We start from the raw sequence: 25,211 nt of genomic DNA, 5'->3' as shown, positions 1-25,211 counted from the left end.
TCAAAAATTGTAAATTGCTTTTAAAAGTGAATTAGCAACTAGAAATGCTGACTAAAGCTAATTTGCGACTGTGATGCAGTTTGTAAACAATTTCGCATTCAGGATCCCTTTCACGCCCGAGAAGAAAAAGGAGGCGAGACAATGAAGAGCACATCATGGGTTAAACAAAGGCAACTCCGACTGCAACTTCCGCATGAAGTGCAGTTTCATTTCCAGCTTCTGCTCGGCTCAAAAACACGGAGCATTTAACCATCCGCCATTCACCAATTTTGTCAGATTGCAAAGTTCACTCGAGCGTGCCGCATTCAGGATTCAGAGCCAGGAGATGGAAAGGATGCAGCCAGATGGAGATGGTGATGGTGATGGTGGTGGCGATGGAGATGAAGGATGAGCTGCAGATTCTAAAGCCCTTCGCCCCGTTTTTTTTTTCTTTTTGTTCCTTTTTTATCGCTTTTGTTGCAGTTTGTCGCCTGTCGACTGTCTTCTGTCTACTGTCGCCTGTAGCAACTTGCAACGCTTCAACTCGACGATCTGTCAACGTCAACGGTGCGTATGATAAATTTTTATTGTGCATCTGCCATGAATCCCACCATTCCACCCACCATTTGACATTACCCATTTTCCACTTGGACACTGCAAGTTGTCAACCAATTTAAACTAATTACCCCCGAGTCGTCTCCTATAAGTATATATTGTCATGCCAACCAGTGGCCCCACAATCTGTATTATTTACACAAAAATTATATCGCATTATAAGCACCAGCACCTGGTCAAGCTGTGGGATGGGTTTGGGTTTACGCTCGAAGGAGGGCATTGCAAGCCATGTCCTGTGGCTGCCCAATGCTCTCACGGGGCAACTGCAATAAATAACTAGGAAAATTAAAAAATAGAAGGACAGAGCGAACCGAAAGAAGGGACTCAGAAAATTGAGCAGAAATGAAGGAAATGCAAGAAAAGACATAGCTCTTAATGCAGTTACACTTTAAAACAGAGGTTTTAATAAAATAATAAAATATTATAGAGAACATTTTTATTTTTAGTTTGAATATCATTGCATGATTTGCCACGTTTAAAATTTCTACATTTTAGATCGCCAATACTTTTTAAGTAATCTCTCAAATGTTTTAATTTCCTGAATATATATTAAGTTTTGTTATATTGTTTTTCATCCCTTAAAATGTCCTTTATTTTGTATTGCCATTTTTGTTAAAATAATCTCCCAAGTATCATAATTTGTTTAATCAAATATCATTAAATTATACTTCGGTTAGGGTATTTTAGGGTCCACTGATTGAGTTGCGTGGACTTAGTCCTCGTTTAAAAGCAGTTACGGAACCTGAACCCAGATCTGCATGCCCATCCTTGGTCCTGCACCTGCTATTAATTTGATAAGCCAAAGGTGGGTCTGCAATTAGCCAGGAAACCAGAAGGAACTCGAGCAGCCAGGGCTGAAATTTAAATAGGCTGGTAATTAAGCGACGTTGTCACCTTGACACCCAGGGAACTGGGCTGAAAACGTTTAAAAAAGAAAACCCCCCCCTCCTCCTCCTCCTCTACAGCCCCAAAGGAAACCCAAGACAAGGACTCGCATGGGGAAAACTTTGGCAGAAAATGAAAAATGAAATGGGAAGGGAAGGCAAAAGTTGGCAAAGTTCGATTCGCAAATGGGGTAACGCTTATGGCAATTAACTCGATACCAGCGGTCAACACTGCCGTGGGAAATCAAAAAAGTGCTCGAAATTATTGTCAGCCCTGCGAAACGGGCGAAATGTAAAATATTTAATTACCCTCACTCGTGAATATTCAATTTTCGTTGCCTTCGATAGTGTCAATGAGAATATCTCCATTATTTTATTGCATTTATAATGGCCTGTGGCATTGATTTATAGGCCGGCAAAGAAGAAGTCTGCTTTAATTGATATTTTTAATATTATAACCACATCCGAGTATAAATTATTAGTGGCTATTATTAATCTGAATTCCCACGATTTTTGTATTAAATATGACACAAGCAATTTATCGATATTCGCTCCGGTGACTTTCTAGATTAAGCTGTCGCAACTCCCCAAAGTCCCCGAAGCATCGCTGTCTTCTCACCTCGGCCGTCGGGATGCGGAATCCGGAATCCAGAATCCTGAATCCCGAATTCCCCAAGCCTTCCCATCCAATCCTTGTCCTCGGAGAATCCGGCGTGTCACCCGGCATTTTCCCCCCCCCAACGGATAGTTTCCTGCCACGCGCAACTTGACGGGGGATTTTCGGTAAACATTTCTGGCCAACGGAGCTAAGCTCCCATTGAATATTTAATTAGGCAAATTATGGCGAGGCCAGAAAGGATTGCTTACCGGCCACCTGAGTTGCCTGGGCAGCTACCAACAAGAAAAACAAAAACAAAACAGAAAACGAAAACCTAGAGCTCCGGTTGCCAGGAGTTGTGTTGGATCAATAGCAACGTGGCGAGGTCTCCATTTCTACGGGAGTGCACAACGGGATAAGATGGTAGGCCACGGGTCAAATGCTCAGCTAAGCGCTGTTGAATATGCTAATTACCATAATGATGATGATGATGATAATAATGATGATGCAAATTTCATGAACAACAGCCGCCGAAAAAGAAGCTCTCGAAAAAGGAGAAGGCCCGTCTGGAGGCCGAACAGGCCGAACTCATGCGGATTGAAATGGAGAAGGAGAAGTGAGTCCCAAAATTCTAAACAAAATATATATTTTTTAATTGCTTAACTCTCAATACACAATGGATCTTAAAACTAATTAAATAATTCAAAAATTATCTTGAAAAACTTAACTTTTGGGCCTTAATTTTGGAACCAGACTCAACCAAATATATACATATTATAAGTTTATTATTAGCCCAACGGGACAAGTTTAAAGTATTATTAACAGAGCTAGTATAGGCCTTTTTCACTACTGATAAGCTATGATTGATCCTTTCCAGACTTAAGAAGCTGGAGGAAGCGCGCCAGCGGAAGAAGCTGGAGATGGAGCAGGCGAAGCACCGGCAGCAGCAGGAGGTGGCCGAGAACCGACTGCGGCGATCGCAGCTGAAGGACAGCATGCTCTTCTTCGAGGCAGTGCGAACGGCCATCGAGGCCATCAAGGATGGGGAGCGGCACGAGCGGGACTGGGAGAAGTTCATGCGGTGCAACGGCCTCCCGAATGCCGCCAGTCCGAGTGACCTGCGCAAGTACATCCACCAGTGGCACGCGGACATCGCTCGGCGGCATCTGGAGTCCAGGAATTGGCTCCTGCGCACCGATGAGCGCACCTTACTAACCCAAGATGCCCAGGTGCCGGATCTCACCAGGATTTCCCTGCGTCAACAACAGGGACGACTGGGCGATGTCTACTCCCAAAGGATTCAGGAGGTTTTGGGGGTAGGAATTATTCACCACCGCAAATTTAATCCGATTTCACATTGGCATACCTCTTACGACTAGTGGTTTGATTCTCTAAAAATCTGCATTCAAAATTTTCATTTTAGCGTCGATCAAATTTTTGACCCATTTTCATGTCATTTTTTTCCAAGTTTCCAATGACTTGTAAAAAGGTTACCCACAATTGGACTTCAAAAATCCGTAACTTTACCAAATTTAATCCGATTTCAAAGTGGCATACCTCCTAAGACTCGTGGTTTGATTCTCTAAAAATCTGCATTCAAAATTTTCAATTTAGCGGTGATTAAATTTTTGACCCATTTTCATGTCATTTTTTTCCAAGTTTCCAATGACTTGTAAAAAGGTTACCCACAATTGGACTTCAAAAATCCATAACTTTACCAAATTTAATCCGATTTCAAAGTGGCATACCTCCTAAGACTCGTGGTTTGATTCTCTAAAAATCTGCATTCAAAATTTTTAATGTAGCGTTGATCAAATTTTTGACCCATTTTCATGTCATTTTTTTCCAAGTTTCCAATGACTTGTAAAAAGGTTACCCACAATTGGACTTCAAAAATCCGTAACTTTACCAAATTTAATCCGATTTCAAAGTGGCATACCTCCTAAGACTCGTGGTTTGATTCTCTAAAAATCTGCATTCAAAATTTTCAATTTAGCGTTGATCAAATTTTTGACCCATTTTCATGTCATTTTTTTCCAAGTTTCCGATGACTTGTAAAAAGGTTACCCACAATTGGACTTCAAAAATCCATAACTTTACCAAATTTTATCCGATTTCAAATTGGCATACCTTTAACGACTCGTGGTTTGATTCTCTAAAAATCTGCATTCAAAATTTTCAATTTAGCGTTGATCAAATTTTTGACCCATTTTCATGTCATTTTTTTCCAAGTTTCCAATGACTTGTAAAAAGGTTACCCATAATTGGACTGCTAAGGTCCAAAACTTCACCAAATTTTATCCGATTTCAAAGTGGCATACCTCTTAGGTCTTGTGGTTTTATTCTCTTAAATTCTACATTAATTTTTTTCATTTTAACAAATTTTAAATTTTTTGTAAGAGCTGCAAGAATAAATAAACTTTGGCAAGCTAATGTAAGCTTCCTTTCTAGTTTATTATAATTCTAAATGATTACAGATCCTTAATGAGTTGGACGAAATGCTGCCATTCAAGCAAAAGTCCGCACTGATTGCCGCTGATTTGGTGAAGCTAAAGACCGAGATGAGGGTCTTCCTCAGACAACATCTGGATGAGTTTACCTACAAGACCATGTCACACATTGAAAGGGATATGGAGTAAGTACGGTGATACACATAATTATATTTCTTCAGTTTTTCAAAAAATCCTTTAGAGCGGAAGGATTAAAATAAATATAATTAAATGAAGTATTAAAAGAAATCAAAATAAATAAAAACAATCTGTTACATTCATGCAGAATCGATAGGCCTGGTGTGTCGAAACACATCTACAGCTCGGAGGTGTTTCAGAGTTTCGTGTGGACTTTCTCCAAAGATGCTCAAATGTGAGTTATATATGAAATTTAGAATAATTGAAATACTCTATTATTATATTAAAAACCTATTTCTCAGAGCTCTTAACCCAAAAGCTCGAATAGGCGAGCAGTCCGCCCACAATGAGATCGATTTTCCCACCATCGAAATGCAAATCTCACTGCCACCCACGGTTTATTTGCAGAGCTCAGCTTTGCGGGGTCTCAGGTTGAATTATGACCACTTTAGTGACTATTGCAGTAGTTATTGCTTGAAACATGCTCGTTCTGCAAATGCTAGTAAGTTACCTTTTACAGAAATCACTTAATCGGTCGTATTTCATAATGAATCTATCTGAATGTAAGACCTAAACCATATTGTTGATTAGTTTTGGACTGTTAGATAGTGGCACCTAAAATCTGATTTTGATGGAAATGAAAGATTTTATAATTACAATGCTATCTCCACTTAACTACAAAAGTACTATAAAGTATAGTCTAAATTCAATGCCTTCCCTGCAGATATCCTGCGACAAACGAAGCGTGAGTGGCGCAAACGCAAGGAGATCCTGCAGGCGATGCTCGACGAGTGCGGCCGGGAGATTCCACTCTCGGAGCTGGAGCAGCTCACCCAGGATCAGCACTCGGCCAGCTCGCAGCCACCGCGGGAGCGCAGCTACGACGTGGACAAACTGTACGCCGAGTACGAGGACGAGCTGAGCAAGGCCCATCGAAGGGCCATCGGACCCGAGGCCTACGGAATGCTGGAGACGGACGTCAATCTGCGAAAATACCGCATTATTGGCGGGGTCTACTGCATCGACTTCCTCGAAACTCCGCAGCAGGATAAGCAGCTAAATGCTAGATCCTTTATTCGCACCAGTTGAGTTTCATTCTCTTATAATTCGGAATTGAACTTGAGATGAAAAATCTGGCATTTACTATTAAGGTTTAAAGAACTTACTCAATTTATTATGTTTTAAATCAACTTATGTTTATAGAACGCTGGTTAAATTTGAATGAATTTCCTTTCTTAACCTGCAGTTTATATTCTTTTGTCCCTCTATTAGATTTATGACTCCAGAGTATAAGTGATATCCCAATTGAAAGCCCTTTTTAACTACTTCCAGTCACTTCGGCCAACAGTTTGGTGCATAAGGAATACTACCAGACCTACAAGCCACCACCTCCAGTTTTGCCGGGAGTACGACGATTGCCCGAAGAGATTGAAGCTGAAATGCGATGGATTGAAGCGGCGCTGGACAAGCTGGCATTGGTCACTCTTCAGTAAGTAATGTAATTACTCAAAAACAAACGCAGTTATTAAAACATTGAACCCAAAGACTACCGGATTCGGTGATTTGGTTCGAACCACCTGTGGCCTGTCGCTGGGAAACGAATGTGGAGACCCTTGAAATGGAACTGGCCGATGGCATGACGCCGGAGATGAAGAAGCCACCCATAGAAGCCGATGCGGAGGCGGATGCCACGGGTGCGGTGAGTGGAACGGCGGCTGCCACCACGGCCACGCCCACCGAGGCCACGCCCCTCTCCACCCACGCCCAACCCAGCCCCCTGAAGAGTTCACCCCGCTGTCCAGCCCGCATGCGTTCCCAGAAATCGGATATTGCCGGGGAATCCCGGCAACAGGTACTCCGTGAAATCAATGACTTCGACCTGCGGGCCATTCCCAGCGATGTGGATTTGTATGGCCTGGTGAAGGACTTTGTGGTGCCACGTTTGCCCCAGGGATTCTGCGTTCGCCTGGAACAATCGACGCCGATCATGGCCACGGGCTTGCGACACCGCAAAGTGATGTTCTTGGCTCGGCAAACCCATATCCGATTGGGTCAGCAGGGATTGGGTGGATTGGGCATGGAAGACGATCAACTGTTGATACCCAAGGAGCTTCAGAAGCTGAATGCCAGCAAAACGGGCCTGGGAGCTGAGTTTCTGGACACCGAGGAACCGGCCGAGATGTTTCCACCCCTGTGTTTCGATAAGCTTCTGAAGTTCCGGCAATTGGCACCACGATCTGGACCACCGGCCCATCTGCAGGGTTACCTGTTTTCCCAGCTGATCGAGGACATGGATCGACTGTGGCGACTGCAGCTGCCCAGGGATCAGCAGGAGGAGCTCATCCAGCAGATATCCGAGCAGCTATCTCCAACTGGTTCGCGAGCGAGTGAGTCAGGTGAGATATATCTTGTTTACAAGTAATGGAAAGATCTTTGAGCAGTTCTTTGCCTGCAGGCGAGAAAGACCCCAAAGAGGTGGAAAACGATGAGGATCAGGCGGAGAATATGCAACCACTTAGCCAGGAGCTAGTGGATGTCCTGCAACCCGCCGCTGCAGCCGCCGCTTTCGCCTACTACACGGGTATATCCTTTGTGCGGGACTCACAACTACCACCGGAACCGGAACCGGAAACCACGGCCAAGCGATCCAACAGCATGGACAGCAGTGAGGACGACGACGACGATGTGGATAGCCTGGTGGAACTCCTCGAAGGAGGAACCTCCACGGCGGCCAACACCCTGCACGATCTGCTGGGTCCTCTAAGTAAAAGTGACAACAGTGACAGCGAAAGGTATTGAAAGGTTTTATTTAATAAAAGAGGAATGGGGGCTTATATGGTATGATATATTATTTCCAACTTATCCTTATATAAATCCAAATATATAGCAAACAGAAAATGAGCAATGCAGCCGCCATAACCCAGGGCAAATGGAGCACCCGCGATGTGCACGATACCAAGTTCAATGAGGACAAGCTCTCCATACAATTTCGAACCGGAAGATTGGGTAAGAAACTCACTGCTCGTAACAATGAATGCAACAAAAGCCCAAATCTACCGAAACCTGCAGGTATTTTTGGGTTCGCTTTGAATAAATACAGCAATATGCCGTATCAGACTTGGGACCTACGACCCGATATGAAAAAGTAAGTGAACTCGTATAAAAACTATGCCAATTCTTACACCATAAACCTTTAGTCCCGGCACCATCATCTTCAGTTTTACGGCCTCGCTGATCAGTTTGGATATGACCATCACCGAATCGGGGTATACGGTCAATAACTTTCAGGGTGGGAGCACTCAGGGCATTACCGATATGATTGGGAAGACATTGTCGCTGTCGGAGCTCAAGGCCACGCTGATTATATCCGCTGTGGACATTTTTCCGGACGAGGACGCCTTCTGCTATACGGAGGGATCCTGCGAGAAGAACTATGTGATGGAGATGCATTGCTACGCGTGTCTCTCGACTTTGGCCCAGTCGCACAATTTCAGCTGGTCGCGTTGGAACCTTTTGGCCGGTTCCCGAACTGCTGTCCTGCTCGTCCGTGAACTAATAGAGGGCAAGAAGGTGCCGTACTACTCCACCTTACTGGTCACCCCGCTCAAGACCTCGATCATTGACTGTACGGAAGTGTCGGCCAGTTTCAATGCCGTGGGCATTGCCGGAATGGAGTACTACGCCGATCTGTATCAACTGTCGCAGGCTCATTCGCAGCCAGGAAGTCTGGAGAAACAGCGGACCATGAGTCCCGTTCTCAGGGACAATATAGCCAAGATTTTGATGGCCATTCGACCGCTCAGCTTGTGTTAGAACTACCAGTAATCAAAACAATTTTTATAGGTATCTAAGATCTTTTAAAAACAATAATCTTTCTATCTTAAAACTTTAATTAAGGGCCCTGGAAACATGGGTCCATAACTTTCATTTAAAATATAATATTTTTCTGATAAAAATATAATACAATAAATACATTAAAAACATTTTCATAGAACCCACACTAAACTTTGGAAATGCGCCTATACAAAACATTTCTCGGCATACAAAATTTAATGCTTTGTGAAGTATTCTATGCGGATACACAAAGCAGAGCCATATCGATAATTCAGCTTTTTATCCACTTAGGAATAGCGCTTTCCCACAAAGGCATCATCAATCTCTAACGAAATTGTCTCCCTCTCCAATTATAATATATTTCCATTGTCAGCATTTTGTCCCCTGCCCCATGGACGTTTCTTGTATGCGCCACCCATTAGTCCACCCATTCCCGTCTTACTATATACACACACTCCCGCACAAAGGCGGCACAATTAACATATTCACAGCGAGCTTATCCCTTAATGCCCGCTTGGGCCTCTTGCCATTTTTTCACTTTGCCCGTCATTCCGTTTTCGGCCCGAAGCGAAAAAGGAAGAAGCGGTTAAAGGGCAGAAAGAGGCGAGGAAAACTAAGAAAGGACGAGCCATTCCACCATTAAATACCCTCGATTTTCACAAATCATTGCCTACCTTAGTGTCATACGAATATTTTTTTATTATTCGATCTGTATCTTTAAATATGTAAGTGCTATGCTCAAAAAGGGAAAAAAACGATATCATGGTTCTTGTTTTCCACATAAATATAAAGATGATTACACAGAATCAACTTTTTTCTAGTTTGGTGTATATTTCTCTTACTTTAAATCATGCTAAGACCATTCTCTGGAATATACATATTTTAAAAATCTTTAACTTTCAGTTTCAAGTCCTATAAAACCCTTAGCTCCACAAGTAAAGGGTATTAAAAACAAGGAGAAAAGCGACCACGCTGCGTATACGCAACTTGCGTGTGGTGGGTGGCTATGTTGTTTTTTTTCTGTTTTCTTCTTTTCGGAGGCTGGGGGTTAACTTCCCGCTTATTGTGGCCGCCAGTGAAGGTCGCACAGCGCAATTGGCGCCAAGCTGTCTGACAACTGCGTCAACTGAAATGCCTCCACCCCGCCCACCGCTTTTCCGCCATCGTTTGTTTTGTTAATGAGCAAGTTTGCCTCCAACGCCGTGTTCCATATGCATTAATAAATAATTAAAAAGTATTTGTCTTTCCCAAATTGAATTGAATGCGAACAGGGCTTTTAGGAAGAATAATGGGGTTAAGTCTCTAATGCAGAATAGCCGAATACACTTCATAGACGTTAAAATAAAATAAAACAAACGTTGAATTGTTTAAAATTAAATATTTGCAATGCATGTTTGTATTGAAATAACAAAAAATCAAAATTGAAATAGTTTTGTGAGGCTTTATATATTTTTCTACATTTAAATTACAAATATTATAAGTTTGTTAAGTAAACTCCGGGGATACCCTACAACCCATGTTGATGTTTAACCTTTCCCCTCGAACGATTACCCGTTGGCAGATTTTCGCTGCAATTGCGGTTTGTTTTGCAGTTTGTTGTGCCCCAACAAGGATACGAAACCACAGCAACACCCCCTCTGATCCTTTGGACTAATCGCATATGAATTACCACTGATGTGGCTGCTTTTGATTTTGTTTTTTTTTTTGGGGCTGGCGTCGGTGGTCGGAAGGCGAGTGTGAACTTTGTTTCCGTTTCCGGTTTTGACACCTGTGCCGGTAGCCGTTTTCCGTTTCCCTTTAACCGCTCATACACCTGTCGGATACCAGCTGAAATTGTATATGCTCGCACATTTATTTCGATTGGCCACAGTAAATTAGGTTGTAAACATTTGTTTGGCTTCTCTAAACAGATTTTTGCATAAATTAAATATATCCTACATTTAGCTGAATTATCAGTGAAATCTCATGACCGTTGTTGGGTTTTATTTAATGGCAAATTTTAGCCAAGTCCAAACCATTTCCCTGGCATATTACATGTGTTAAGTGACAAGCATAACTATGCAAATGTCCCCCAGCATGTGTGTGTGTGCGTAAATAATGTTTGTGCTTTAATCAAGGTAGCACTAAAATTCTTGTTACCTGGCATCAACAATAAATCTGGTGTTTTCTCGCTTATTTTTTTTTTGCTTTTTCTGCACAATCTTAACAACTGAGAGCATGCATGTATGTGCGACTTTAATGCGTTGCTTTTGTAGCACACATACGTTAAATCCGCAGGCGGCTCACAAAAGTATGCTACGTAATTTAAGTTAATAGCCGACTCGCACATGAACACACACACATACTGGGGAAGAGAGAGAGCGACGCACACACACATACAAGCGCACGCATTCAGAGCTCCGCGTCTGTTCAAATTACAATTCATTATGTACAGGTGGCGAGCGAGTGAGTGTGTGCATACGCTAAGTACGAGTTGGTGCACTGAAATAATCCCTTCATTATGTCCACTTCCAACCAAAAAGGAGGTAACATCAAGTTTAAGTAATTAAAACCAGTTCTCTGCAGGTTTGAAAATGGTCCCTTTTAATTTATTTCATTTCCAAAAGCCCCAGGAATAAATGACGAAAACCAAAATTACAACTTTTTAATTTTTTTTAGACATTTTTTCTGTCCTCTCCGAAAAATCTTTCTAAAAGTATGCGGAATTATAATTTTATTCTGACATATAAGTTCCGAAAGACCAAGTTTAGTTTTTATAAGTGATTCTAAAACCATACTGGGTTAGAGAACCCTTTTTATTAGCTAATTGTTTTCTGTAAACATTCCTTGTGACTTATAACTAATTAAACTAAAAAGTCATTGCAAAATCAATATTCCCCTGCACTCTAATTATAATTATAATCCTCAGTGTACCTGTGTGGTGTGAGCGAGAGGGAGCATTGTCAAGCAGCGCGGTTATGACGCAAGCAGGCTTTAAGCCCCGGCAGAGACGCGACAGAGGCTGCGGCAGAGACTTCCGCATGCGACACTTGAAACGTCGCTGCTTCTGCTCCTTCTGCCTTGGCTACAGTTGCAAGACACTCTTAACTGCTGGGTAAAAATGGTTGCATAGAGCAACTCCTCCTTTTACACACAAAAAACTTAACCCTTCCATTTCAAAATTGAAACAATCCTTTGATGTATGGTGCCAGTAATTGTATATGTAGTTTTATATATTCATTCTTTTAAATGTAAGAATATTTCACTTAAAAGCGGTTTCTTCGAGAATTTATTTTTATTGTTTTAAAACTTTATGATAAAAATAAAAGAGGTCCTCAAAAAATGCTTCTTTAACCCCCACTTTTTTTTACCCAGAGGAACAAGCGAGTTGCATTTATTATTTTTTAAGACCCTATTTTTGTGCATTGTATTTCAGCAATTTGCGTCAAATTTCGAGTTTAAGTGTCAATTACAGCAACACACAAAAAAACGCGAGACATGGCTAAAAAAAAGGAAAGATGACAAATGACAGAGTGAGACGGAGATAGCGCTTTACACATCTTGTCTACCTTTCATCGAGGGAATCAGAGGAAGAGGGAGCAAGTCACCTACGTGCTTGTCAAGTTGACAGCCGTGTTTTTGTTCCTTTTCGGTTTCGCCTTTCTTGTTTCCCATTTTTTGCCTCCTTTGGTTTCGTTTCGTTTTTAACCTCAATTTACAACGTCTCTGATGCTGGGCAGGTGTGCCTTGAAATCTATGTGTGTATAGATGTAAGTGTGTGTTTTGGTGTGTTTAAAATTTGACTTGCTCGAGTCCTTTACCATTCTATCCCCCTTCCCCCACCACTCGTCAGTCGGCCCTTTTCTGCCCTTTTCTTCACTTGACAGCGACGACTTTTGACTTTCTGCGCTGGCATTTTGACACAGTTGATTACAGCGCCACCTAGCGACCGCCGCACGCAGCGCGGCAAGTGTGAGCGAGCGAGATAGCGAGTGGCAGCGGCAGAGGCAATATTTATGCAAATGGCCCAGAGACATGTTCCCTCTCGCTCGCTCGAAAGTTTGTCATTCATTTTGGTTCTTGCACATGCATGCAACCACATGTCCTCGCACGCACACACACTCACAGACACACACACACACCCAGGAGAACCACAAATACGTATGAGAACAGAGCGAGACGGCAAGTGAGATGCATATGCGGTGTCCTAAGAGCATTATTCCGCATGAGCTACCAAATTGCATTCCAAAATTTATGTATTTCATTTGAATTCAGTTTGGTTTTGTGCTTTAATCAACGGGTGCGAGATTGAAAAAGTTGCAAGGAGGAAGATATAGTCCGAATTCCTGACTATACCCACATAAATAACAATTTATGTATAAAGATATCGTCATGTGTCAGGAAACGTCTTTGCTCTACTTTGGGTATTTTCAAAATACTTTGATAAACGCTTTATAAATAAGTTGACGAAAATTAACATTAGCTATGAAGAAATACAATGTTAATGATATCACTCATACGCTCTGTTGTCTTTCATCAATTTCGAAATTTAGCTTTTTTTTTAAGCATTGGTATTGGAAAATTATTGATTTGTTTGCCATGCACAATATTTCAAAAAATGAATGCAAAGCCCAACTGGTGTACATTGCGTATAAGTAATTTTTTTATGAACCATTTTTTTGTTACCACTGGCAACGCTTAACCTATTAAATCACTCATACGTACTGTTGCCTTTGATCAATTTTTATATAAAGCTTATTTTTAACCATTAGTTTTGGAAAATTATTGATTTGTATGTTATGTATAATAATTATAAAATAATCTAATCACCAGTTGGGTGTACGTAGCGTATGAGTAATTTTCCATGAACCAGTTTTTTTGTGACCACTCGCAACGCTTAAAATATTAAGAAAAACTGTTTGGCCACAAAAACAAAAGACTTTCAGTAGACGCTTAAACTGCTGTCTTCCCAAGAATTTATAAAAACGTTTCTTGCTAAAGTTAAATTCAAACACATGTTTTGTAAACTTTTGTGAGCATCTTAAACTAGTTTTCAATTTAATTCGAACGTGACAGATGCTCTTTGGAGTTTGGGCGACTGTATCGAGTATATCTTAAGCACTTGTGCACGGCATCAATATTTCATGGGGGTTCTCCAGTCGTTTCCAGACTTAATTTAAGAGTTTGGTTGAATTTCTTGCCTTTCTTTTTTCGTTGTCTTTGTCGGAAAAATATTTGTCGAAAAGCGAGCTACAAAATATTTATGCAAGGCTGCCCCCATATCTCTCTCTCACTCATCGTGCGTCTCTTCTTTTTTTTCCGCCCCTCTCGCTCCCACACACATAGATAAGTCGGGCATCTGCACGTACCGCAATTGCAGAGAGCTAACGGTAAACAAAGCGGACCAAAGAAAACAGCCCAATAGAGAAAGAGCAAGAGAGATGGGGAGTGAGAGAGAGCGGAGAGAAGAGGAAAGGACGGAGACGAGGAATTATTGCCCCAGCTGATGAAAAAGGAAATGACCACAAATTGCCGTGGGAATGTGTGAGTGTGTGCGGCTACGTGCATGTATATAGGTTATTTAACGTATTTAATTTCCCTCTCCCCCTCTCGCTCACCCACACAGAGGCACAGCGTAGGACACGATTTCGCAGGACCATTCCTTGGATCTCCTCTGCACCCAAGACGTGCCGAAATTCCACAGAAACACCCATCACAGTATTTCAGGGTATAACAGTTCCAGGTCAAGTACTTAACTGTTTCCGATTGTTTTTACCAACTTAAATATATTGCAAGTTCAGTTTCATTTTCAGTATCAGCTCGAGAAACAAAGATCTCGACATTCTAGGGGTTTTAAAACAAACGTTTTGGGAAAAGTTAAGGCCAAACTTAAGATGGCTAACTATTTGCAATCATCCATTTATTTATTAGCCTTCTAATATACTATACAAAATAAAAATAAAATTTGAGTTAACAAAAATGATTCAAATAAGTTTATAACTATCGAAAAAATATATATTTTTTAAATTAAGTTTTTTGCATTATTTTTTTTTTAGTTTACTAATTTTTTTTCAAAATCTCGGTTTTGTGCTTCTTAGAGTTTTTTATTTACAGCACGCAAAAATGTTAAAGTTTAGAAAGATTATAAAAAAGCTTGTTAAATAAAACAGACTTAGAAGTATTACATTTTTTAACCTTTTTTTTAAAACATTTTAAAAACAAAATGAATACCAATTTATTACCAATTATGGAAAATAAATCTGTTTGCTTACTTTCGAAAACTGTAGACTTTACAGCACGTGACAAACTGCTGTATAAAACTTAAATGCCGCGAGCAACTTTTCTCCGCTTCCGCTCACTGGCTTTCCTCTGTTTTTTTGCTGCCCCTCCCTTGCTGCGTGTGTGTTCGCCTGTTAGAAAATAATTAAAACTTTTCGTGATTTCGTGCCAGTGTAGCTGCGATTTTTCTCAATTTAAAATGAATTCTAGCGGCAGCAACAAAGTGCTGCAGACATCTACAGCTGCTGCCATGTTGCACATGCATTTGTGTGCGTGTGCAAGGACCAAGTTTACAATCCGTAAACCTAAACCTAAACCTAAGCCCAAACCATTCACACTGCCCTGCAACATTTTGCCCCCGTCCGTCGTCACCCAGTTTTTGATTAGTTATTGTTGCAGGCATATACCAACCGAAAGCAGAAAACCGAAAACCGAAAAACTAAAAACCACCCAACTGCCACCCCAATTTTCCACCCACCTGCCTCAACGTTTCACAACATTCGTGCAGCTTTTGATTAGCGGCAATTTTATTCGGGTTTTTACTTAGTTGCGTTTTCTAGCACTTCCCTCGACTAGTAACTTCCTCGACTTCTCAGCTCTTCCACCTGTTGAAATTGCCATTTCATGGTTTTATTGATTGTGCGTAAAAATCTGGAAAAGCCCAAGGGCCTTTTGATTTGGCAAATTATCATCGGAAAATCTATTGCGACGTTTTCCAATGCTTTGTCACCATAAACTCTAAAAATAAACTATTTAAAATTTGAAATCGAGAAGAACACACTGAATAAAAGGCGATGCGGAAAAAGGGAAAGTAAAAACTATTAAAAGTGTTCTTTTGATGATGCCATACTGATAGTTAAACTAAATATCATTCTCGGAAAGAAAGAAACAATTGCTCAAACGATAGAAACATATAAGTAAGCGAAAGATAATTAAATTTAATTTATTTCCGTCTTTAATATTTCCAGTTTCCTGTGTGTCAGTCTTATACCCTGTTTCTGATTAATTTTCAAATCAAGTACAGACATTTAAGTTCAAACCAAAATAATTTTTTGTGACAGAATTACTAAAAAAACAGGATATTATAAAAGTTATAATTGGTTGCCAAAAGTAGGCGAATATTTAGTTGCTTTTCAATTTGTTAACGATTCGCATCGCACTCTGGCGTTTTACGGCATTTTCAAGGAAAGCAAGACCAAGGAGTGAAAAGGGCGGGCAGGGCTGCTGCTTATCGATGGACACGCGCGTACTATAAAATGTCTTGAATATTGCCCGATGATGACAGGGCCAAAGTTGCATGCACACTGGAAAAAATTATAACGAATATTGGCAAGCATACATAAAGTATGAAAAATCTTAAAAAAAGAGTATTAAATGGGGACACTTAAGCCAAAGGAAACCCATTGTTTTGTTTTAACGGAAAATAATAATTTTTTGTTCTGATTTTCTGTTTTACCTATTTAAAGTATTTTATGCTATCTCTTTTTGATATATTTTTATTATATCACTACTTTAGATGATTTTGTTTTTAGGTATATAACATAGTTGATAGAACTAAAATAGTGAAAAGATGTCTTACTAATGGAAAATTATAATGGCAATATTGGCACGCCTATGTGACAAGTATGAATTTAACAATGAACCGATATTTCTCCCTGTGTACGTACGTCGTGGTATAGGTCTGTGCTTTGTCCTTCGCTATTTGTTCCCTTCGCCAGAGTACATGCGTTATCGAGGGAAGTGGGCCATGAGCTTGTCCATAAATTAATCGATTCCAATGGCCAAAGATCTCAGCCAACTTGGAAGGGTATCGCAAGGTCATCTGCAGCTTAGCCTGGTTTTCGTGTTTTGTTTTAGTTTTTATTTTGCCTCTGCCTTCGCCCCGCATTTTGTTGTTCTTGATTCGCTGGGTGTGTCGTTGAACTAAACTCCTCTATAAATATCAGCGGCGATTTATCGCATGTCTGTCCCACTGTCTATATCTCATGTGCGTCTGTGTGTGTCTTTGCGTGGGCCTATAAAGCACATGCGAGAAACAGAAGCGTCCACTTTTGATCGCTTCTAGGCCCATTTCCAATTGATTTCATTTCGTTTTGCCAATTTGTTAGAGCGGCAGAACGAGGCAGAGTGCTCCTAGTTTCCCTTGAATTAATCGTGTGTCTCTTTAAGAACTATTTAACCTTATTATACCAAATTTTTTCTTTGTTGTTACCCTTGAATACCAAAATATTAGCAGCTCCATTTTCAAAAATAGATTCGAATATATTATCCGGCCCAGTCTATTGAGTCTATTTTGCTCACACTGGTTTTTTCTACATGCAATACGAAATCTAATCCAGCGAAGTGGATTCAAAATAGTACATATGTCGTATGAATAGTCTGAAAATGAAAATGAAAATGAAAATCAGACACTTTATCATCTCCACCGACCACACAAACAAATTAAACCTAACGGAGTTAGGTATGTTCTACCGTATTTCCATTTCAGTTGCATGCACGTGCTTTAATTTGATTTTCCCCAATTTCATTCACTGCGTTTTCACATCCACCTCACTGGCTCACACACACAAGAGAACATAAAATAAGACCACAGCTGGGACGTTAAAAATGCAACGATGCCACAGTTTAAAAACCGCAAAATAAATTGACCAATCCCCCCTGAAATTTGAAATTCTAAAGCCCCCGGTGAAATGAGCAATTTTAATGAAGCAACGCTGTTGTTTTTGTTCCTACGTGTGTGGTCACACAGAACCCAAACATTGGCCCAATATATCCCTTCGACCCAATTTCGCGGGCGATCTCATTGATTTGAAGGGGAAGAAGACCAAAATAAATAATAAAAGCGCAGCGAATATGCAAAATAGCAAAGGCACACGTGGGTATGTGAGTGTGTCAAGATAAAAATAGAAAAAAAAAAAAAAAACGCAACCAAGCGACACATGCGAAATGCAATAGCAACAACACAACGGCCATAAAACGAAAATAAAACTTACATAAATTTAGAAGTCTTGGCGGGCAGTCGTGGATATGTCGTTTGTCGCACTGCTCCCAAAACGCACTTTATTTTTGGAAAAACGAAAAGCCAAAAAAAGGCGAAACGGCAACAACAAATGACGCAGCAACAGGCAAATCTGTTTTATTTGACACGCTAACTCATGCCCCAAACAATAGCGCGGAAAATTGCACTTCACCGCTGATTGCAGTGTTACCAGCTGTTTATATGCAACGTAAAAGTGTTACCAGATGCTCTTTAAAATATTAAAGTTTTACCATAATTGTACTGCCAGATACTGTATTCTTTTCACCAATTATATTTTTCTTTAAATAGAAAAATGCATCAATATTTTTAAAATATCGACCAATTAGGTGGTACAAAATATATAAAAATCTCAACCTCGCAGTAATAGCCTTGCAATCGATAAGTGCATGAAATTGCTTGAAATCAGAGTTGCAAAGCGGCTTAGGCCATTCCCGTTATGCGGCTGAAAAGCAACTCTGGACACCAGCTGCAAAATTCCTACTCGAATTGGAGCATATAAAAATAATATAAAGGAAAAACAAGCAAACGAAAAAGAAGGAGTCGGCGGCTTAAATTATGTGGAGCTGCATGGGCAAGAGGAGTAAGGAGGAAAAACAACCGAAAAACGGAAAAACAAACAACAACAAGAGTTTTACACAGATGCACTCAGAGAAAATCGTACTCTGAAGTCAGTTGAATTTAAATTATTATCAATGAAATGTTCAGTGAGTATAAATTGGCTTACTTTCGATATGGTTAAAATAGCCTCTTTAAATTTCGGGGTTTAGGAATAACATCCTTTACAACTAAATACAATACATTTCCAAATTATTGAAGATCTAAACTTTATAGAAAAGCTTGTAAGTGTACTACGACAGGCAAGTGAAGTGGGAAGTTGAGGTTCGGAAGTGGCGAGGATGAGAAGGAGAAGCAGGATGCCTCTGGTGAGTCGTAAAATTGCGCAAACGGGACTCGCTCCGCTCCTTTTCGTCCTGCCGGCGATGTTTAGAGGGCGTGCGAGCGAGAGGGCGATGGACACAAGAAGCTGGCCAAATTAAATACAGCAATTTCGCAAAACGAATGGCACGCGCAAAGCAACAGCGAATAATAATATGAAGGAAGTGCTCGAGGGAGGGGGTGTGAAGCGTGGGGGGGTGGTGGCAAGTGGGACGACCTTGGACGTTCTGGAGCGTACGCATATTTTTCTTGGTTTCTTTTGTTTGTGTTTTTTTTCGGTTTTAGTTCGCCTTTTTTGGTTCTTTTTCGGGAAAAGCCTACAAACATTTTCAAAGCTTCTGTTGCAATTTTTGGTTTCTTCGCGGAATGAAGCAAAAAAAATGTAGGGTGCCTAAAATATTTGCACATAAAGAGAAGGCCGTAAACTATGAGCTGCGGCAACGCTGAGAAAAATTAACACCAATTTATTTTAAATATGAAAAATTTCAAGGATTCTATTAATTTTATTGCAAATCCTTAATGGATATCAATATTGAATACACTTTTTAGTTAATCAGGTATACCAAGGTAAACAAAACTGTTATACATGTTTTAATATTTAGCTTTTATATAAAATGGAAGGAAGTCCTTTGAGTTTAATTGAACGAAAACTATCTAAGCTCAAATTCTTTAAAAAAAAATATAATCTTCTAGCCATTTGTATTACAAAATCAAAATATAAAAAAAAAATACCGCAATAAAATGAGAGATTAAAAACCAATTCCTTTAGATTAATAATTAAAAGGTCGTTACTTGAATCTATTCTGAATACGATTCTGAAACTCGAAATTTTTGAAAGACAATCTATCCTTTTTCAAAAGAGTATTGCTCTCTGTGTAGCGACACATGCAAGTTGTGGTCCATCTTTTTGGGAAACAGGGGAATCGCTGGGACAGAGGGCTAAACTGGACACAAAATGTTTATGAGCACTTTAGCTGGGCCACGGTCTCTGGAAGGGGACTATGCCGCAACCGAAGTCCGTAGTTCAGTAGTCCGCAGTCCGTAGTCCGTAGTCCGTAGTCCGTAGTTATCCGCCGGAGTCCCCACCCGACTATCAGCAGCATCATTCACATTTACGAGCCAAAGGAGGCTGTTGCTTCCATTCAACATTCAGCAGGCATGGCATGAAAAAATGGGGATGTGGGTGTTTTGGGGGACATCCGCTGGTCCATCCACTATCCAACTGGCGGCAGGTTGGCCCCTAGCCAAGCCAAGCCTTTCGCCATTTTCCACCAGACCGCCCCTTGACTTTTCCCCTCTATGATTATTGCCAATGATTTGCTTTTGAACCCATAAAATGCTGGCAAATTGAATTATTTTTCGCAATTATGTGTCACAGAAGAAGGACGCCAATGGGAACGGTATGCGCAAAGTCATATGGTGGCTCCTATTTTTACCTTTTCATAAAATCCTTTCACTGAATCCTTAAATTTGTATAATTACTACGTTCAATGTTAACATAAAGGCAATTGAAACAAGAACTAGAGCCTAGACTTTTCAACTTAGCCCAAAATATTCAAAACTTTCCAATAATAGTTTACTTAATATCTTTGAAGAAATCATAATAACTCACAGTACTCTTTTTCATAAAATCCAAAGATTTAATAACACTTTAATATGTGATCTTAAACCTCTTACGAATTCTGAGTACCCTCATATATTCCATTCATTTTTATAAACATCTTAACATCATTTTATAATACGTAATACGTGGTTAAACTCACCTTATTGCTTTTCCGTGTGCTGGCTGAGCTGGTAGTTGTTATGTTTCGAATATGTATTGTATTATTACTTGAATCGTAGATTGCTATTGATAATTATGCATTAAGAACTATTAATATCCGTAGTTGGCTTTGATAATGCTGAGAGCGAAGGACAGAGGATGGGGAGGAGCGAGAATGGCTGCGATTCGAGTCCCACTCGCGATGCACAGTGTAGGCCGGCGAGAATGGTCCTGGAACTGCCCTCGACCGCAACTCTCAGTGCTCATTTATCCGACTTTATTCGCATCCCTTTAGTTAGTTCTTCAAAACTTTTCAACTCTGCGAGCGGCCAAGATCTTTGGACAGTGGATAAAAAAAAAACAAAAAAAAAATGAAGATAGATATATCTGGCCAACTGCTCCTCACACCCAAGAACACAGAAACACATACACGAAGGACGAGGGCGGAAACGGAAGTGGTGGGAGCACTCGCGAAAATCCGAAACCGAAAAAAACGAAAACCGAAAACCGAGAACGGAGAACGGAGAACCGAAACAAAGCGACTATTCGATTATTTGCCGATTACTTGGGCGATTTGAATGGCTTTCTTTCAGGGCATTGTTCCTCGGATGCGAATGAGATGTGCCCGCTTCTGGCCGGGATCTCGTTAATTTGGCCTATTTGCCACCGCTGTCGTTGTGCCCCTGATGGCCCATCCAACATCACCATCACCATCGCCACCGGCCACTTGGACATTTCCAGCTCATTTGGCGCGGCATTAGTTGGGGTGTGATTCGTGTCGTTTTCCGCCTGCAATCGTGGAAAAGCGGAAAGCAAAAGGAAACGGAAATTCTTTTATGGCTTTTCAATAAATTTGCAACAAATTATGGTCGTTGGTTATGCACACGCTTGTGCGTGTGCGTGTGTGTGTGTGTGTGCGCGTGTGTTTGTGTGGGTGATGGATAGAGTGTTTGCACAAACTGCCGATGGGATTGAGGTTGGCCAAATAAACCTAGTTTGCAGGCCTGCCACAAGGTACAGTGCGTTTCAGGACTTTAAAGTGTCCATGCACCGAGCGCAGTTGCCTTAATGGGGTCACTTACTTAATGCAGTAATCAAATGATATCTGGCATTAATCAAGTGCACTTATCGGCCTAAAAGGCTTCTAGAAATTTAATTAGCTAGGATTGGCTGCTAATTACTTGGACTTGGCATTAAGTTGGTTAAGTCCTTTCGGAAACATCATACTAACTGACTAGAAAAGTTTTAAATAATATTAAGGACTTTCAATAAATGAAGCACTTTGTTTAGAATTACAAAAAAATAATTTTACAAAATGTTTGCATTCACAAAGGTAAAATAATTAGAAGCCAAACCAAAAAATCAAAATTAAAAACCTACACATGTGGCACAAACATTTTCCACAATATTTCTTTGTAAAATCTCTGATGGAAAATAATTGATTGCAGCTGGAACAGCATGAAATGAAAATTTAGGAATTTCTGCAATCTTATGAAGTTTTTCGTTTTGCTCTTTTGAGCAAGAATCTGGTGATATTTGACTCCTTGGCCCAATTTCAGCCAACTTTCGCAGCCTGATTTATTTGGCTTAAAGCTTGAAACGGCAAGTACCTTGGCGTTATATTACTTTATCTCTTTATCCTTTCGCATATTGGCTTACCTACCACCGTTTCGGGCCCCCCTTCGCTTTTTTCGCCCGTCCACCTTCGTTTTGTTGATGCTCTCCGCAAGGCTTTTTAAACTTGTCATACATTTTGATAAAGAATCCGCCTTGTTCCCTCGAGGGCCTGGTATGCTGTCAGCACCGCCCCGCCTCCTTTTTCGCTGCTTCGCCCCCTTTTTCCTCGATTTCCTCTCACCTGGCCTTCCACCCCCTTTTCGGCCCCCTTTTATAACGCCACCCCTGACTTTTCCGCCGCTCCAAAGCTGACGGGGCGTGCAAAATTTTGCACATTCAACGGAGGTTGCTGGGGGTGGTAGAGGTGGTAGGGGGTGGTAGGGGGTTCTACTCTCCTGTCTCCTTTCCTCCGGCTATAGCCATCTCTTTCGCTGGGTCTTTAACCAAATTCGCATTCTTCGCAATTTAAGTGAATTCCTGTGCTCCGACAGCCTGCGGGCCAAAAATGCTCCGCGACTTGACTTTGTCTTTTGTAGTTTTATTTCATTTCATTTCAGTTCGTTTTACTTCGCTAATGGCAGAAAGTTACCCCAAAGTACAGAGAGATAAAAATGGCACCTAATTTACAATATCTTTTCAAATCAAATATTACATTTTAACCCCTAAAAATCTCTCTATTAAACTGACTTTGTTTTATAATTTATATAATAACATAGCACACCTGCAGTTTGTGTGTGAAACTCTTGTTTACATTATAAAATAAATAAAAAAATATTCAGAAATCAAGCATATAATCAAGAACCTAATCTGTTGTTATTAATTCAGTATTAGTTTAGTACGTTGTCTAGTCACAATTATAATTTTATGTTCGTTTACCTAACTCTAATAATCTTCCTTTTATTAAAGAAGAGATTAAAATTGTTGCCATTTTTATCTGTGTATCCTGGTGGAGGGGGGGTGGAAAATTAGGCGGGTTGAGGGGGCGGTGCTGCAGCCGCCCACAAAACTGCAAGGGGCTGGAGATTTGGGGGATGGTCTGAAAGTATGAACTTTCCTCCTGGCTTCTTTTTCCATTTGAATTTGCTTTAACCTGGGTTTCTTGCATCTCCTCCCATTATTTGTTGTCTTTTTTTTTGGGGTTTTATTAACATTTGTATGGCCTGAACTGTTAAGCAAAAAACCAGGCCCACTTGACTGATGCTCAGCCACAAGCACACATGTGCAGGAAAAAATGTTCAAGGACATTTCCAATGGCAGTGCGCAAAAAGGGAAAATATATTCCTACTCAATGGATCGCCAAAAACATCGCACACACATGTGAGAACCATTAAAGAAAAAATTATACGAAAAATATCAGAGGAAAAATTAAAATTATGTATTACAGCCGACCTGCAATGTTATGAATATGAAAATCGTTTTTAACGATGCGACGCGACGTTCAAAATAAATAGAAAGATTCAAAACCAAAAAAAAAAAAAAGAGATTCAGTTTAGTATTTACGTCACAACAATTTGATGGCTATTTAAATATTAATAAAAGCCAGGGGAATGGGAACATTATGATCGAGGGGTAAACACCTACCTCAAAGTTATGCTGGATGGTCAAAGGACTTCTAGTTGAGATGAAGTTAGAAAGAGATTTTTTTTTTATAGATTTTTTTTAGATTTCAAATTTCTATTTTTCTTTTTCGCGTCGCGAGCACTGGAAAAAAATGTACAAAAAAAATAGAAGAATTCGTAGGAGGCTGCGACGGTTTTAGCGGACTTTTGGCGACGATTTCGACGACGGTCTACTAACACGGCTTAAAAAGGGCGGCTCAATGGTCGTTTGGTCTTCCGGCTGATGTGGCTGTTGCTAGTGTTGCTGCTGCTGCTGCCAGTGTTGCTGCTGTTGCAAGAGCTGCTGCTGCTGCTGCTGCTGCTGTTGCTGTTGCTGGTGTTGCTGCCACAACTTTTGCTGCTGCTGCTGCTGCTACTGCTGCTGCTGCTGGTGGTTGCGTGTCGCGTGTCGCGGCTCTGTACATCGCGCCGTATACCCAACGACTAGTCTCGACTAGCTGGAGACTATAGTGTGCGGAACGGAACCCAGAATCGCAGCGCCCGAATATCGCCAACCGATTCGTGTCCGAAAATCCGACGGAGCCGAATCGAGTCGCTTTTTTCCGAAACTGAAAAACCAAAACCGACTGCAGCCGCCGACGGAGGCGTCGCTGCCAACAGCGACGTCGCCGTCGAAAGAGAGATGCTTTCACCTTGCCTTTCTTTTCGCACCGCTTCGTTTCGATGTCGAAAAAGCTTGTGGCGCAGCTTTGAAGGTCAGCGGCAGGCAGGCGCAACAATCGCCGCCCCTCGCCTCCCCATTTTTTTTGCCGGTGGAAGCGTGGCATCCTGCAGAACGTGGACACGCGGGTGGAAAGTGGGCCAACTGGCTTTGGCTTTGGAGCGACGCGACCACCGCAGCGGAATGCAGCAGATTTTCGAGTTTCCACTTTTCCACACGCGAAAGCTCTTCCACAAAGTTTCGACTCGTTTAAAACCGTTAAAAGGATGTTGGCGACATGGCCTTTAAAATAATTGAAATTAAGAAAAGACCTAAACAATTAATTTTGAATAAAATACTTTCATAAATTTACATTTTTGTTGGTTTGTTTGGTTTTACATTAAAAAAAGTGAAAGGAATGTTGGTCAACTTAAAACCTGAAGTTTTTTCCAACTATCTATCAAATACCTAATAAAACATATAACAATAATCAACATATTATTCAACTAGTAAACAGTTTAAAAATGTTGTTTACTTATTTAAAGGTTTTATAGGTTTTTGTTTGTTTTTTTTTCTATAAACCTTTTAAACTAAAAAAATTGGCGAATTTGAGACTTAAATGTTTAACGCCCACTGGAAAACATGCTTACGATTTGTTTAAAGCTTATTCGTAAAGCTTATCGCCGACAACTTGTTCAAAAACTTTTGGTAAAAGCCCGACAAAAGGTGAGTTTAAAAACAAGGATATTTAGAAGATCTAATAGGTAAACAGATTAACATTCAAATAAATTATAATTAAATT

General features: G+C 40.6%; 2 protein-coding genes across 5 annotated transcripts in view; one reads left to right on the top strand and one right to left on the bottom strand.

Annotated features, from left to right (window-relative positions):
• The window catches only part of LOC108049958 (potassium voltage-gated channel protein Shaker), a 149,210-nt gene extending 125,178 nt beyond the window's left edge, over positions 1-24,032 (bottom strand). For 3 of the 4 annotated variants that reach the window (XM_017131380.2, XM_017131376.2, XM_017131377.2), the window contains exons 1-2: positions 23,732-24,032; positions 20,535-21,322 (exon numbers count right to left, since the gene is read on the bottom strand). The gene's annotated coding sequence lies outside the window, so the exon portion shown is untranslated. The remainder of the gene's footprint in view (positions 1-20,534; positions 21,323-23,731) is intronic. The other variant, XM_017131378.2, reaches the window with a different exon arrangement.
• On the top strand, positions 2,111-8,516 carry LOC108049957 (dynein axonemal intermediate chain 7 homolog). The gene is made up of 13 exons (XM_017131368.2): positions 2,111-2,191; positions 2,604-2,692; positions 2,954-3,392; positions 4,554-4,711; positions 4,852-4,938; positions 5,006-5,205; positions 5,428-5,787; positions 6,036-6,192; positions 6,249-7,099; positions 7,159-7,495; positions 7,591-7,709; positions 7,773-7,848; positions 7,901-8,516. Exons 1-13 carry the CDS (start codon positions 2,111-2,113, stop codon positions 8,514-8,516), a joined length of 3,570 nt encoding a protein of 1,189 aa, XP_016986857.2.
• Positions 24,033-25,211: the final 1,179 nt, after the last annotated feature.

The sequence above is a fragment of the Drosophila rhopaloa genome, unplaced genomic scaffold (assembly GCF_018152115.1).
Source record: "Drosophila rhopaloa isolate 14029-0021.01 unplaced genomic scaffold, ASM1815211v1 contig_3, whole genome shotgun sequence".
Taxonomy (NCBI): domain Eukaryota; kingdom Metazoa; phylum Arthropoda; class Insecta; order Diptera; family Drosophilidae; genus Drosophila; species Drosophila rhopaloa.
Note: the sequence above shows the minus strand (reverse complement) of the source record. Positions and strands in the feature narration are given on the sequence as shown.